This window comes from Hoplias malabaricus, chromosome Y (assembly GCF_029633855.1).
Source record: "Hoplias malabaricus isolate fHopMal1 chromosome Y, fHopMal1.hap1, whole genome shotgun sequence".
In the NCBI taxonomy this organism is placed as follows: Eukaryota; Metazoa; Chordata; class Actinopteri; order Characiformes; family Erythrinidae; genus Hoplias; species Hoplias malabaricus.
This window is the reverse complement of record NC_089820.1, coordinates 3,806,341-3,821,871: the sequence shown is the minus strand read 5'-3', so window position 1 is coordinate 3,821,871 and position 15,531 is coordinate 3,806,341. Positions and strand designations below refer to the sequence as shown.

The window sequence follows — 15,531 nt, the reverse complement described above, 5'->3', positions numbered from 1 at the left end:
CTTACCGATAGTGTCCTACTTTAAGTGTAGATTTATTCATTCTTTACGTATATGTTCATATATATGTAATATTCTTAATTTATGTCATGGACATTGAATTGGTGGGTGGAGAAACCGTAGGAATGCTACCATCGTCTTCTCTGAATATCATTGGGTTAGTTACAGGAACCGACCGCTAGGTGGTGTCTCAGTACTATTTATAATGATTAATGCCCTGATGTTGCTGTACTGAATCCTGAGTTTAGAACCCCACCCATTTATCACAGTTCGACATATGACGTATTTCTTTCTTATTCATATTGCTATTTTGGTGTATTAATATTTAAAATCTTGTATGTATTTGTTTTCTACAGACCACACACACACATACACCCAGAGCTCTCATTCCTCATGTTCATGGACTAATAAATTCTTGAATTAACTCTGGCCTCAAGTGGTGTTCTGGCCGACACACCGGATTGAACCCAGGACAAACTACGTATCAGTGGTAGCCTCCTAAGATTACAGTGGTCTCCAGCACACAAAGGAACTAAATGAAGTACCGTGAACTTCTCTGAATGTCTGTTTATATTCTTAATTGAGCCAAATTTCCTGAAAGGTTGCACCACTATCTTAGAATTCATTAAACCATAACTACATTACAGTGAATTTCCATCTTATTAAGTTCACCTAACTTGTAGCTACATGCACTGACTCTATTGTCATATACACACACTATGACTGAGTGCTCATGGTAGGTTTGCTGAATATTATGATTATTTGCAAATTATTAGCACCATTTCTCCCATGTCCATTAATGGAAAGGAGCTGCTTTAAATATTTATTTGAATAGTGGGCCATAAGTGTTACTTAAGGGTTTACACATTTAAACTGATTATAATCCAATACTGTGCTGAGTACAAAACAAATCAAATCAAATCAAATTAAATTTATTTATATAGCGCTTTTCACAACTGATGTTGTCACAAAGCAGCTTCACAGAATTCCAGTAAGACAAAGATTTGACATGAAATGTAAAAACAAATGTAAAACCCTCAAGTGAGCAAGCCAGAGGCGACAGTGGCAAGGAAAAAACTCCCCCAGCTGAGGAAGAAACCTTGGGAGGAAACAAGGCTCACAAGGGGTGACCTATCCTCCTCTGGTCAATCTACTGGTGATAATAGTTAGTAGTCCATGAGAACTTCAGTGTAGGGACAGCTTCAAGGCACTTGGTGGTTGCTGGAGCGTGGGCAGCTGGTCTGAAGCGTGGAGGAGGGTCTCGACAGTCATCCATCAGTGTCCAGACAGACAGGTGGGCACAAAAGTACAAAACAAATAATACAGTCCTATAATTCTGTAATCAAATTAAAATAATGATTGTAGACATGAGAGACCTAATGGATCATAAGTTTGCAGTTCATCCCATAATCACCAAAATATATTACCAATATATTACCAAATATTACCAAATATATTACCAAAAATATATAATTAAAATATCAGGAGTGCTATGTATTTCGTTTTCACAGAAACGTAATATTTTAAACTACAACTAATAGAGGGTACCTAGTTCTGTTGGAGATAAACTATGCCCTTTTTTCAAATCACAAAGGCTGCATTTCCTACATTGTCCTTCCCACAAAACATCTAGATCCCCCACTTGCTGGTTTCCGCCCACTTGCGGGCCTCCGGCCTGCAAAGATATGTACTTGGCATCTGCCAGCAAGTGCATGTCATGTCTGCAGCCAGACTCTATTGATTTCTGGTGCTGTATAATGACAGCGTTCACTGAATGTGCTTCATGCAGCAGAGCACTAGCTTGTGTAGCAGATATGAAATGTTATTTTTGTTTTTATATTAGGTAAAATTTATTTAGGTCAAATTGTTTATGATTTATGATATTAAGTACGTACTTTATCTTGTGTGTTTTGAAGTGGTTAAAAAAGGAGTTAAAATATGTTAAAATAAGTTTAAATCTAACAGGGAAATCGGTTAAAAGTCTGCGCTCTCTCTTTAAGAAAAGGTACATGATTCATGAGCTTGCGCTCTCTCCTTTTAGAACGCAGGTATGCTATTTTATTGTCTGTCTTCTGTTTTTGTACTGGAAAAGATAGTGTTGGAGACAAAATGTCACCTTTCCATGTAATTGTGTTTGTAGAAAATTGCAGATGCTTAACTATTGCATAATTAATGCACAATTATTCAGCATTTTTGAACAATATGAAATATTTTCCCAGCTTAGATTATTAACACTTGTGTACTGTTTACACTTTGTTGTTGTATTTTGGTTCTCAATTTAAATGTTTTGAAGACGGAAGATAATTGAATAATACTATTGTCCATTGTTATTATATATTCAAAGCTTTACAATTTGGTAATTGGTACTTTAAATATATTATGTATTTTCATTTATTGTTTAATTTATGTAAACTTCTCATGAAAGAAATTAATTATATTTTGTAAAAATGTATCTATTCAATCTGCAATAAATGCTGAAAGGAGAGGAGTTTGTAGTGCCTTCTCACAGACAACGATGAACTGTTTTCTTTTACAACACAGAAATAAATGAAGGAGGTAACAGTTCCAGCTGCTGTGTAATTTGACTTCAATGCAGAGTGGGTTCTGTGGGGCGAACAGTTTGACACCGGTTACAGTTGTTGTTTCTGCTAATAAAACAGACCTATTAACCTTCATGGTAGGTTGGTTGTCACATGATCACATAGGTATCATTATTTGATTCCATTATTATCAGAGTATAGCGTAACTATGTATATGATGGATTTAGTAGACATGTGCACTTTCTAGTGTGTACCCTGCTCCATCCCTCTCTGTAGGTTGGAACGCACCCAGTTTACATGTGTGCTGTGTGTATCTCAACGAGCCTAAGTTCTTAGCAATAAAGCAGTCTTGTTTGGTTAATCTTGAGTCTTTTCTTGAGTTTGTACGCTCAACAGTCAGTCGGACAAAGCTTCATAGTCCAACAGTACGTGGTTTGTCTTTGCTCAGCAGTGAGCAGATTTACTCAAGATAGTTGTAATTTGACTGTAATTGATACTAAATATCATACGCTACAAAGCCAAGTTTTATTCAGTGTAATTTTCATATCCTTATATCAAACTGCGTTCATCTCACTCCTCATGCTAATAAACTCTGTGTCATTGTTTCTTTGGCATTCACAATTGTTATGGTTCCTTTTTGTATCTTTGTTCCGATCCTCATTGTGGTTTAACCCAGTCCTCCATGGTTCTGCTTTCTGTGTTTTCCATGTTTACATTTAGTTTATTTTATATTTTGTCTAGTGTCCAGTTCAAGTTTAGTTTGCTTGTTGTTAATTATTAATATTTTCTCTTTGTTTTAAAATAAATCCTCCTTTGCACTTGCAGGTTGTTTGTGTGCAGTGCGTCAGAAGAGTTTTTTGTAGTCGTTACACCTGGGTCTGCATGGGTTTCCTCTCACAGTCCAAAATCACAGGAAGTTTTTCACAGGTATTGAGCATGTGAAATTGTTCACAGGTATGAATGAATGGATGAGTATGAAATTATCCATGTGTGAGTGTGTGATGCCTTGTGATGGACTGGCATCCTGTCCCATGTTGGTTCCTGTCCTGCGCCTGGTGGTTCCAGGTAGGCTCTGTACCGCAATCCTGAACAGAATCGTTCAACTTAAAGAAGATGAATGAGGGAATGAATAAATCTCGGATACTCTTGGGCACAATGTTTTGTACTTTATTCAAAATGTCCAACTCATTACAGATAAACATCAAACATGTAAAGGTAAAGCAAGGAACATAATTGTGGGAAATGCAGTTTTCTTATTATTAAACATGGAATTGACAATGATAAAAAACTCAGTAAAATTACAAATATATAAATAAAAAATGAATTAATTCTTGTTTTGTTTCAACGAACATGTACAATCATCTGAGGAGTTGTTTTTTAATTAGCAGGCAAGTTTTAACTGATTGCTTCAAACAACAATTGAAACTTTCTCTTCAACATGGGAGCTATTAGCTGTTACTTGGACTGTATTCTGACCATCTTCCTCCTGAATGGCATTTTCAATCTTTGACAGAATTGCATAACACTGCTTCTTAATATCCTTCCCCATAAAAGCATAAAGGAATGGGTTCATAAAACTGTTGGCATTGGCAAGAGTGATGCCCAATACTTTTCCGATGTTGACAAACTTTTTGGAATGCTTATACTTTAACTGCAGAAGGGCAAAAGTGTGGTATGGCAGCCAGCAAATCAAGAAAGCAGCAATCACAAGTGTCATGGTTTTAAATGGTCTTTTGAATTTTCCCATCTGATTGGCTTTTAGCTTTTGAACAATGACAACGTAGCAGATGACAATAATGAGGAAAGGAATGACAAATCCAAAAATAAACCTGGATATCACTGTTCCAGTACGGTTTTGATCATTTCTGTAATTTCTGAGACACTGCTTTGTCCGTTCATCCTGAATGTCTCGGAAAATAGCCATCGGTATGCTAAGTAATGCTGACAGGACACAAGATAATAGGACTGCCAGAGTGGCCTTCCTTATGCTACGCTTATTCTGCACCCACACGGGAAACATAACAATCACACAACGATCCAGACTGATGATAACGAGGATGAAGATACTGCTGTACATGTTGAAGTACTTGATGAAATACCTGAACTCGCACATGAAGGACCCAAAGACCCATTCATTTTTGATCTTATGGGCGACTCCAAAGGGAAGGGTACAGCAGAAAATTAAGTCAGAAATGGCCAAACTCAGGTACAAGGTGCTGATGACTGATTTCTTCATCTTAAACCCAGTAATCCAGATGACCACACCATTTCCAGCAATACCCAGGATACAGATCATCACATGGGCTACCACAAAGAAAATGCATGTTGTATCCCTGCAAGGTGATTTAGTTGAAGTCTGGTTTGTGTAGTTTTCATAGGTAAAGTGTTCAGGTTCTGTCACTGGGATTGAAGCCATGATGCCTCTTGATTCTGTAAAGCAAACAAGAACATGATAAATTCATTCATTAATTCATTGTCTGTAACCGCTTATCCGGGTCCTTATGTTGGGTCCGGAGCCTACCCGGATTCATTGGTGGCAGGAACACACCCTGGAAGGGCGCTAGCCCTTCAACATGATAAATTGTAACTTAAATTACAAAGTGTGTATTAAGTGTGTGTAAATGTATGAAATTGTATTGAAAAATTTTGTATTGAAATGTATAGAAATATTTATAAGGTTCTAGCAATTAAACAGATAAAACCACAGGAAATATCTATTAATTATATAATCTAGAGTAACATGATACAATGTATATAAAACATGTATATACAAAAGGGTAACACTTTACTGTAGGGTGCTGTTCTTAAGGATACATGACACCCACATAAAGCCTTGATAACAACTGATACATAAACATTTATAAATGCCTATTCAAAGAGGCAATTTTCTTAAAGGCTGCTTTTGTTAACTTTGATGTCAAGGTGACATTGATTGTTGGAGACATTAGGTGTGTCACAACATTTTCTGGGGTGACATGACATAATATGTTATGACAACTGACACTGTAGCTTTTTATGTTGTTGTTGCTGTTTTGTCAGATGACAGTGATGATGATGTGATATTGCTTGCCAAATTACATTATGTTACTCCTTCTCTCTCTTAGTTCTCTGGGTTACGGCTGACTGCCCTAGGGTAACACCTGCCTTCACAAGCCCACGTTTGGCAGCAAAACACAGAGCAGTTCACTTCCAAGCACTGCAGAGTTTGATTTACATTTCTGAAACAGCTCATTGTATAACAGACATGGGGTGGAGAGACATGGGTTGACTAGGTTAATGCTAAGTTGAGGCAGATCACAAACAAACACCAGCAGCACCTTTCTATACACCTAAAAGTTTGCATGCGCTGAAGTTGTTGATATATATATATATATATATTTTTTTTTTTTTTTTTTCTCCTAAAAACATAGTGTTTGGCTAAATGCTGCTTATGTGCATAACACATGAAACTGTTGTGTTACAGTAGTCATGAACTTTAAAAAAGGAATGTACTCATTGCAAAAATGAATTCTCTATCGCTTAGTAATGTTTTTGTTCGCAGCAGCCACCACATCCTTCTCTGCCTGTTAGCACACCCGAGTCCTCGTCAGGAGAAACGCCTCCATCACAGCCATCGCCAACCTGACCAAAGAGGCCCTATTCCACCCAGACACAAGCAACTTCACTCCAGCCACAAGAACATCATGCTACAGTTCCCCCACCTACACTGCAGCCAGCTATGCTGTATTGGAAGGCAGAAAAAGTCAGACACGGGTCCCCTTGTCTCCAGGCTTCGACCAGCTCGGACACCAGGGCCACATACACACCCCTTGATGTGTTCAAACTTTACTTCCCTTTACAAACGAAACAAACACTGTTTCAAAATATAAAAAAGCATGCTTCTAAAATTATGTCACAGGGCAAGAAATACAAGTGGACAATGTTAGAGGTTGGGAGTTTTTATATTGACCTTTTATATTGATTTTATATTATCATTTAGCTACTATTGGACAGACCATGTACTTTTACAGGAGTAACATTTACTATTTGACAGATCATGAATATTTACGTAATAAACATTTACTAATTGACAGATCATGAATATATACACAATAAACCTTTTACAGTTAACTTTTAAACAGTAAACTTTATTAATAAACAGACAGTTAACTTTTACAAAGTAAATTAAGAGTTATTCATGGTTTATTTTGTCAAAGTTGAATGAACATTTTGTTACATAGAGTGATAAATGGCACATTTACTAAATAAATAATTTTACTTATTTACTTCATTTTAGGCACTTATTACACATTTATTCCGTTGAGTATTTAATTAAAAAGTGTATTTAATTAATACAGTGGCCTATTCTTGAGACCCTAGGAGTCTGGTAAACATATTTCAATCACCAAAATAATTCATCTACATAAGTAAAAGGATGTTTTCACAAGAGATAAGAATTTCTAAAATCATATTTAAGTTTTTCTGGGTTAGAGCCGGATTATCTCTTCATAAAGTGTTCTAGGTCACATGGACCTCTCTTAATGAGAGAGCTGAGATTGTTCTGAATATTTTGATATAAAACGTGGCATGATATTATAATACAAGTACTTAAAAGGCTTCCAAGTTCTGGTTTATTGAATAAGAATTCATAAATATATTATAGGGCGGCACGGTGGTGCAGCAGGTAGTGTCGCAGTCACACAGCTCCAGGGGCCTGGAGGTTGTGGGTTCGATTCCCGCTCCGGGTGACTGTCTGTGAGGAGTTGATGTGTTCTCCCTGTGTCCATGTGGGTTTCCTCCGGGTGCTCCGGTTTCCTCCCACAGTCCAAAAACACACGTTGGTAGGTGGATTGGCGACTCAAAAGTGTCTGTAGGTGTGAGTGTGTGTGTGAATGTGTGAGTGTGTGTGTTGCCCTGTGAAGGACTGGCGTCCCCTCTGGGGTGTGTTCCCGCCTTGCGCCAAGGGATTTCAGGTAGGCTCTGGACCCACCTCGACCCTAAACTGGATAAGGGGTTACAGATAATGAATGAATGAATGAATGAAATATATTATAAAGAGTAAAACAGAACTCACTTTATTTAAGGGCTAATGAAGACATACAGGTGTCATAACAGTGTCATGGTCCTGCTTAAGGATTCATAAATCTCTACATCAAAAATAATTTTATTTAACCCACTTGCAGTTTCACTTGTTATGGGATGGACATTTACATGATTCAGTAAATTAGGTGATGATCTTATCCAGCACAAAATGAGGAACAGTGGAGGTCAAAGCAAAACAAAATATATAAAGAGTGTGAATCTAAATGCTGAAAATCCAGTCATGGAAGGATATGTCAATAGTCCAAAAGTGGAAGACCTATGCTGGTGCGCAGCTGTGATTAACACCTGTAAGGTAAGAGCGATCTTTCTCTTGTTGATTATCTCCTTTTATGTGCTCTAAGTTCCCCACACTGGTCTCCTCTCTTCCTCACACGATTGACCTGGCCACGCCCCCTCCCCTTTTTGGAGCATTTCTAGAGCTCTGTTCATAATGAAATTAAATCACAGTGTGAAGGACAACTGCTGTGTTAAAATGATGTAGTAAAATATAAATCTACAAAAATGGAGATATGTGTTTTTGAGTGGATTGAGATAATATGTTACTAATATTTTATATCTGGATGTAGATTATTCAAATTAACACCTTCACAGAAAAAATAATGAAGTAAATGTTTTTTTTTCTCAGTGTTGTTTGCTCTCTCTCGCTGGTACTTCTCTTCTGTCTTCATCTGCTTGTTTAGTTTAGTTATTGAATTTTTCCCTGTTCCCAGTCCCTATTTATGTTTAGTCTTTCTTTTAGGTTGTAGTCTGTGCTCTCCCTGGTTCCTTTTGTAAATACTGTGTAGTCTTTTTCCTTTTATTATGTTTCCATGTTGTTTCTCAGCTCAGGTCCCTGTTTGTTTAACTAGTCTCTCTCTGTTTAATTTTAACTTCTTTTATTTACACGTAGTTCTGTTTAAACAGGGTGTCTTAGGTTCGTAAGTTGTAGTTTTACATTTACATTACATTTACAACACTGGCGTAAACAAAAATACTTCAAGGTGTATTTTTTTTTTTTTTTTTTCAGTGTACACACATAAGAATACAGAACTAAATTCTGCAATGGGATTAAATTGTTCATGTGGTGATATACATTACAGAAAAGATTTTTATAAAGCAGGGGTGTTTTGGGAATTAAAGGTCACAAGCATCCAGTTGGAGTTTCAGGATTTCCATTTACACATTTTTCTGAGAATATTTGAATTAATTTGTGCTGAATCTGAATATTTTATAATATGTACACTTTAAATGATTTAATATTAGCTGATACATGTTGGCAAAATTATACATTTACGCCGTTCCTGGATCCTGGGGTCTTTCATAAGTACGACTCATCTTTTTGAAAAAATGTAAAATTATTGTGTTCCAGGCAGTAATTTCAGAATTATTATATAAAAGTACAAAACTAGACAAAGTAGAATCGTTAATATCTGTGATGTTACCACCACAAGGACATACTTAGTACCTTTAGAATTGACTGCTTAGAGTTTTAAAAAACATTTCAGTTTCTCAGTCTCTTTCATTGATCTAATCTTTTAAAAAAGACTCAGTTCGGTTGCAATATTAATGAACAGATTTATACACAATGTTTGATAACTCATTACAGATCAGTAATATTATGGTAATGTCACACCTGTCTCTCTGGACACATCGCTTCCTTCCTCGCTTCACTTGAGTCTGTGGGTTGCTCCGGGGACTTCTATTCCCATGGTGCAGCGGGGAGTCACGTGACTCCACCAACCAATGGGAGCTATTTTGTGTGCTCTGGGTCACCTGAGTTTTGATATACAGCTGTGTTACATTTGTGCGTCATTACTCATAGTATTTTTAACCAAGTTTGGCGGTGCCTATTTGCGAAGTATTGCTACTCTATTGTTGCGTATTGTGCGTTATTTTGTTTGTTAATTTTCCCGTGTATGAATGTTTGATAAATTTGTTTCTCCGGACTTTTTTGGGTTCTAGATCTTTATGTTTCTGACCTCTGCCTGTTTGTATATTATTCTCTGGATTACTCTTCCGGTTTTGGATTGCACTCTTCTTGTTGTGTGTTTTTTATTAGTTATATTTTCATCTTCAGTGAAGTTCTCCTGTTCTTGGTGTTAACCCGCTAGTGTCTTTCCTGTTTGTTAAAGTCCAGTTAATAAAGTTGTATTTTAATTCAGAAATTGCATGTGTAAATAATTTTGTAATATTAGGATTATGACGCTAAAACAGAGCAGTAGTTCTGCTGATTATTATGTTGTTGGTCCTGCAAACATTTTCTTTCAACCTACCTAACCTGTTAGGTCTTTAAATATTTAGTTAGAGCATGATGTACAGAGAGGACTAATACACCTCGCCTGGACATTCTGAACCAGGACTAAACCCTAGCCTTCTGCGTAAAAGCCAACACCTTTTACCTGCTTCACCAACCACATACTACAGCATTCACCCTCATTAGTCTAAAGCTCTACCTGATGTGAGATGCAGTAAGCTTGTTTATTGGTTATTAAGTCTAATGTTACGAAAGTTGTGACCAATTACTGAATGATCACAACCAGAAAACTGCCTGCTAGTTTATGGGGAAATTCAGCTTATAAACACAATACTGTTACCCTTTAATTACAAATGTGTAAGATCAAATGTTTTGCAACTCAAAAGATCAGAGAATCCTTAAAGGTTCTGTGCTTTATAAAGTGTATTTATTACATGATTTAAAGGAAAGACTAAAAACTTCTCCTCTTACAAAAGTTCCTTCTCTTTTTTTTTCCTTCTTCTCTTTATAACTAACTAACACCATATGGCCATCATGTCTGAAACACCGGCTTTTACATTTATTCTGAAATGTAAGGTATTAGGAGTTTGCCCTTTCTCACAGTGACAGCTCCTATGCATCTGGGAAGGTTTTACACTAAATGCCAGAACATTACTGTGAGGATTTGAGTTCAGCCAGTAGAGCATTAATGTGGATTAGATTTGACTGTATACAACTGAATGAATAAGGGTAAGTGATTGAAACACTGAACTACGTCACTGAATCGGATTCAAATCTCTGGAACAGAATTAGTTAAAGCCGATTTAATGAATTATGGAGCTAAATATTATAAAGACTGGATTGAATCCCAAAAAGAGACACAAACCTTAGGATAATGTGTACTCTGTAGATTCTAAAAAAAATGCTGGTTTATTTGTTTTACCAGAGTTTGGTTGAGCTCATGGTTTTTATATATTTTCCCCTGTCTCTCCTTTATTTAGTAGTTTACTTAAATGTGTTAATCAGTTGTTAGTTTATAATTATGATTTTTTTAAAGATAAGATTCTATTGGACCTAGAGGATGTTGCAGCATTGTATTAGGACATGTATCACACATCCACAGACATAAATTAGTCAAAAATATAGAAGCTGGTTTTAGAAAGTACTACTTGAGATAAAGTTACAATAGCAGCTACATGTATGAGGTATACACATCATTATTAAAGATATAAGAAGAAATAATAGATGATTAAGGTATGTATTTTTCTGCTGTCAAAAGTTATAACAAAGTCTCAGTATTTTTTAACAACAATGTTCTATTACACAATCTATACCAGCTTTTTACCAGGGTCTCTACTTACATTAAAAAGAACAATATTTGATGTGTGTGTTGAGGCAGTCCTTTCAGTGCTGAAGAGCTAGATCGTCTTGCTGCTTGTGATCAATGATCTCACCACATTCACTTCCCGTCTGTGGTGAGGTAAAGTTGAAGAGAAAATTGTTAATCACACCCCCCATATATGTCAATGGTAATGCCGTGACTCTGAACTGGACAAATGGATACAAATAATGAATTAATGATTGATTATAAAGCGACATGTATTGAAATTAAAATGAATAAATTAATTATGCTTTTATGACATACAAACTATATTCAAAAAACAAGTAGTTAACACTTTTAACTCTTTTACAAAATATCTTTTACTTTTACAGCAGGTAGTGTCGCAGTCACACAGCTCCTGGAGGTTGTGGGTTCGATTCCCGCTCTGGGTGACTGTCTGTGAGGAGTTGGTGTGTTCTCCCCGTGTCCGTGTGGGTTTTCTTCCGGGTGCTCCGGTTTCCTCCCACAGTCCAAAAACACACGTTGGTAGGTGGCTAGGCGACTCAAAAGTGTGTGTGTTGCCCTGTGAAGGACTGGCGCCCCCTCCAGGGTGTATTCCTGCCTTGTGCTCAATAATTCCAGGTAGGCTGGACCCACCGTGACCCCGAATTGGATAAGCGGTTACAGATAATGGATGGATGGATGGTTACAGATAATGAATGAATGTGCAATTAGCAAATTATGTACACAGAAAAGTGTACATTACTCCACTTAAGCATCTAACTATGCCAACAAAAGGTAAATGAATTGCCACTGCTTTTACCAGCTTCATCATCATAATTTTTTGCACTTGATCCATTTCAGGGTCGCAGTGGCAACAGGGAAAATCAAAGAAGTCCAGGTATGTCTGCTCCCAGCAGCTTCCACCCGATCTCCAGGTGTTCTCAGGCCAGCTCAGAGATTAATTTCATTCAGCATGTCAGATGCCTGAACCACATCAACTGACTACTCTCAGTGGAAAGAAGCACTGACACTACTCTGAGCTCCTCACAGAATCATGGAGAGTACGCTCAGGAAACCACCCACTGGAGAAAACGCATTCTGGGCGCTTGTCTCCAAAATCTTGTTCTTTCAGCCATTAACCAGAGCTCATGACCATTGTTGAGAGTATGTATAGATTTTTAAAATAAAAATGTATCTGTGTGGATGGGACCTAAGGCTAAGGCACACACTGGTTGGAAAATATATTACAGCTTTAAAATGCAGCAGTAATCACAGAAATGAGCAAAATTAGTTTTACTGCTTGGTACAGTTTATTGGTTAATTTCTCTGCCCTTCGTTGGTGAAAGTTTTTCCTTTCTTACTGAACTATGCAGAGTCGCTATTTGGTTGGCATCAAGCAAACGCGCATGTATCCTACCATTCACATACGATACACACTGGGATCTGGAGGTTGTGGGTTCAAGTCCCACTCCAGGTGACTGACTGTGAGGAGATTGGTGTGTTCTCCCTGTGTTCCTGTGGGTTTCCTCCAGGTGCTCCAGTTTCCACCCACAGTCCAAAAACACACATTGGTAAGTGGATTGGCAACTCAAAGTGTCAAGTGAATGTGTGAGTGTGTGTCACCCTGTGAAGTGCCCACCTTGTGCCCAGTGATTCCGGGTAGGCTCCGGACAGACCACGACCCTAAACTGCATAAGTGGTTACAGATAATGAATGAGTGAATATAAAAAAATAAATATTGTGCCAATGCATTGACCCAGTCCTGCATGGCCACCTCCGACCCTCATCTGAAGTACAGACCACAGCTGTTGCTCCCCAAACCATCCCTGCTTAGGCACTTACCATTTCACAGCAAGGGTGTGAGGATCCAATTTAGATTTGAGAAAAATCGTGCCTTTTCACACTTTTGGTGTTAAAATAGATTTCATTATTGATTTCAAGTATTTAGGGATCCCACGTCATAAATTGTTATAAATATTACACTTAAAAAAAGTTAATATAATGTATTTATTTATAAATTTGTGCTTGTTCCTGTCAAATGACTGGTGCTTGGTGCTTTGAGCAGCATTACACACATGGTCACAGCATCTTGCCCCAGCATCTTTCTCCTCATTGTCTACTACTGAGGTCATAGCCACTACATCTGTAGATACGTCCCTGCAATGTGTGTCAGGATTTTCAAAGCTCAAGGTTTTAATGCCAAAAAGGAAAAAAATGAATTGAATTGAAAAACATTGCACTCATAGCAAATATTAAATGGAAGAAGTTATTTAATGCTGCTGCAGTTAGATCTGTTAACAGGCATTGCTTCCTTGTCTGGTTTTATAATGTGAGGAAGTAAAACATTCACTTAACATTTTATGTACCATGTTGATTATATCTCAAGCTACTTTTAATTCATAGATAAACAGCATTAAAATCATATTAAAAACATACTCCTCTCTTAAAACACTAATGTTACTCCAGTTTTGAAGAACAGCTGAAATGGTTAAATGTGGCATGTCTTGTTTAGCAGGTGTTGAGGGATATTCCTAAAGGAAAATGTGGAAAAATAGTTTTTTTTTGTGTGTGTGTGCTTTAATCCCTTACACTGCTATTAGATTCTCGTTCAGCTTAGATTTAAGTACTCAGAGTTTATTTTGAAGGTCAGAGTTCACCCTCTGTTTTGTCATGTGTGTTTTGTTACAGAACATTTGTGGAGGGGAGAATGTTGGAGGAAATGTGACAAAAAGAATTCTCCTAAACCTTTAATAGTTAAATTAAACCAGTGCATAATCCACACCATTGTGGTTTGTGAGAAACATTTATTTGTGTGGTGTTATTATTGACAAGAACAAGGAAAAACTGTTTTGTGGTCCACGGTGAAATGTTATGGAGCTTTTATATTTACATCAACAGTATATTTGCTAGAAAGCAACAATTTATAACACATTTGAATCTTGACAAACAAACATTTATTTATTCATCTAGTATAACCATTATATCCCGGGCAAAACTTAATTTGATGCATATACACAAAATATACTAAAGGCTGTGATGGTACCAGGAAAAATAAAGCATTTAGAAAATTAGTTGGAAATGAATTTGTGGCTGTTTGTAAAGACGTGGTTTTACTCTCACAGAACAGATGAAATGGTGGTGGTATGTTGGCTTCCTTCGTGGGTCAGATTTGTCCCTCTGTCAATGTTCTGGTTGTCCTCTTCCTCCATTGCATTTTCAATCTTTGACAGAATTGCATAAAATTGGTTCTTAAAGTCCTTCCCCATGAACGCATAAAGAAAAGGGTTCAGACAGCTATTAGCACTGCAGAGAGTGAAGCCAATTAGTCCTAGAAATTTAATTCTTATTTCGTTTATTTTCATAAACGTAAATATGTGATAAGGCAGCCAGCAGATAAAAAAAGTGGCACTCAGTGCCGTCATGATCTTGAAAGGCTTTTTGGATGCCACCATCTGCATGGTCTTTAGTTTTCGTTTTATGATGACGCAACAAGCAATCATTATCAGGAATGGGATCACAAAACCAAATATGAAGTCATATATAGGTATTGCTTTAGAATTACTCATTTTACATTTCTCATTGGTCTCAATGGTTACCGTTTTATTCTCAGAGTCATGGATAATTAGAGCTGGAACACTAAGTATTGCAGAGATGAACCAAACTAGAACAACTATCACAAAAGCCTTTTTCACTGTGCGCTGATTCTGAGCCCAAACTGGAAACATAACAATCACACAACGGTCCACACTGATGATGGTGAGGAGGAAGATGCTGCAGTAGAGATTTAGAGAAATGTTAATGAAAATTATATTGCACAGGAACGGTCCAAAAATCCAGATGTGTGTGATTCTATAATAGACAATGAAGGGAAGAAAGGAGCAGAACAAGAAGTCGGACACAGCCAGGCTCAGGTACCAGATGCTGATGACTGACTTTCGGACTTTAAATCCTGCAATCCAGATCACCAAAGCATTTCCAGTAAGACCCAGGACAATGATGATCACGCTGGCCACTAGGTCGAATATATTCAATAGTCTATGGTATGTGTCATAGTTCTCAGTGCCATTTTCAGGAAGGGTTGTTTCTGGTATTGGGGTTGAAGTCATGATGTCTCAGTTCTATAAAGGAGACAGAAATCAATAGATCTATTAATGTTCTGTAAGGTTTTGTTACCAAATAAGCAGAAATATCTTTGTCTACTGTGTTTCACTGATCAGATCTCAGTGTGATCTTTGAGTTACACTTTGATTACAGACAATTAAAATTCAGAATGTTACACCGTCTACATCAGAGCTCAATGATCAGGTCAAAATTAAGACTAACTGCATTTTATCTTGGTGAAAGTGTGCTTTGTTTTCTTTCTTTGGACTATCCTC

General features: G+C 37.1%; 2 protein-coding genes across 2 annotated transcripts; both read right to left on the bottom strand.

The window, feature by feature from the left end:
* Positions 1-3,945: 3,945 nt before the first annotated feature.
* Positions 3,946-11,260, bottom strand: LOC136679536 (chemerin-like receptor 1). The gene is made up of 2 exons (XM_066658129.1): positions 11,193-11,260; positions 3,946-4,967 (listed from the first exon to the last, which is right to left on the bottom strand). The coding sequence occupies exon 2, from the start codon at positions 4,951-4,953 to the stop codon at positions 3,946-3,948; it is 1,008 nt and encodes a 335-aa protein (XP_066514226.1). The 5' UTR covers positions 4,954-4,967; positions 11,193-11,260.
* Positions 11,261-14,147: 2,887 nt separating this feature from the next.
* On the bottom strand, positions 14,148-15,264 carry LOC136679533 (chemerin-like receptor 1). Its single transcript, XM_066658123.1, has one exon. The coding sequence runs from the start codon at positions 15,259-15,261 to the stop codon at positions 14,272-14,274; it is 990 nt and encodes a 329-aa protein (XP_066514220.1). The 5' UTR covers positions 15,262-15,264; the 3' UTR covers positions 14,148-14,271.
* Positions 15,265-15,531: the final 267 nt, after the last annotated feature.

Excerpts from the sequence above, each read along its gene's own strand:
- LOC136679536 (XM_066658129.1), bottom strand. The coding sequence starts at position 4,953 with ATGGCTTCAATCCCAGTGACAGAACCTGAACACTTTACCTATGAAAAC.
- LOC136679533 (XM_066658123.1), bottom strand. The coding sequence starts at position 15,261 with ATGACTTCAACCCCAATACCAGAAACAACCCTTCCTGAAAATGGCACT.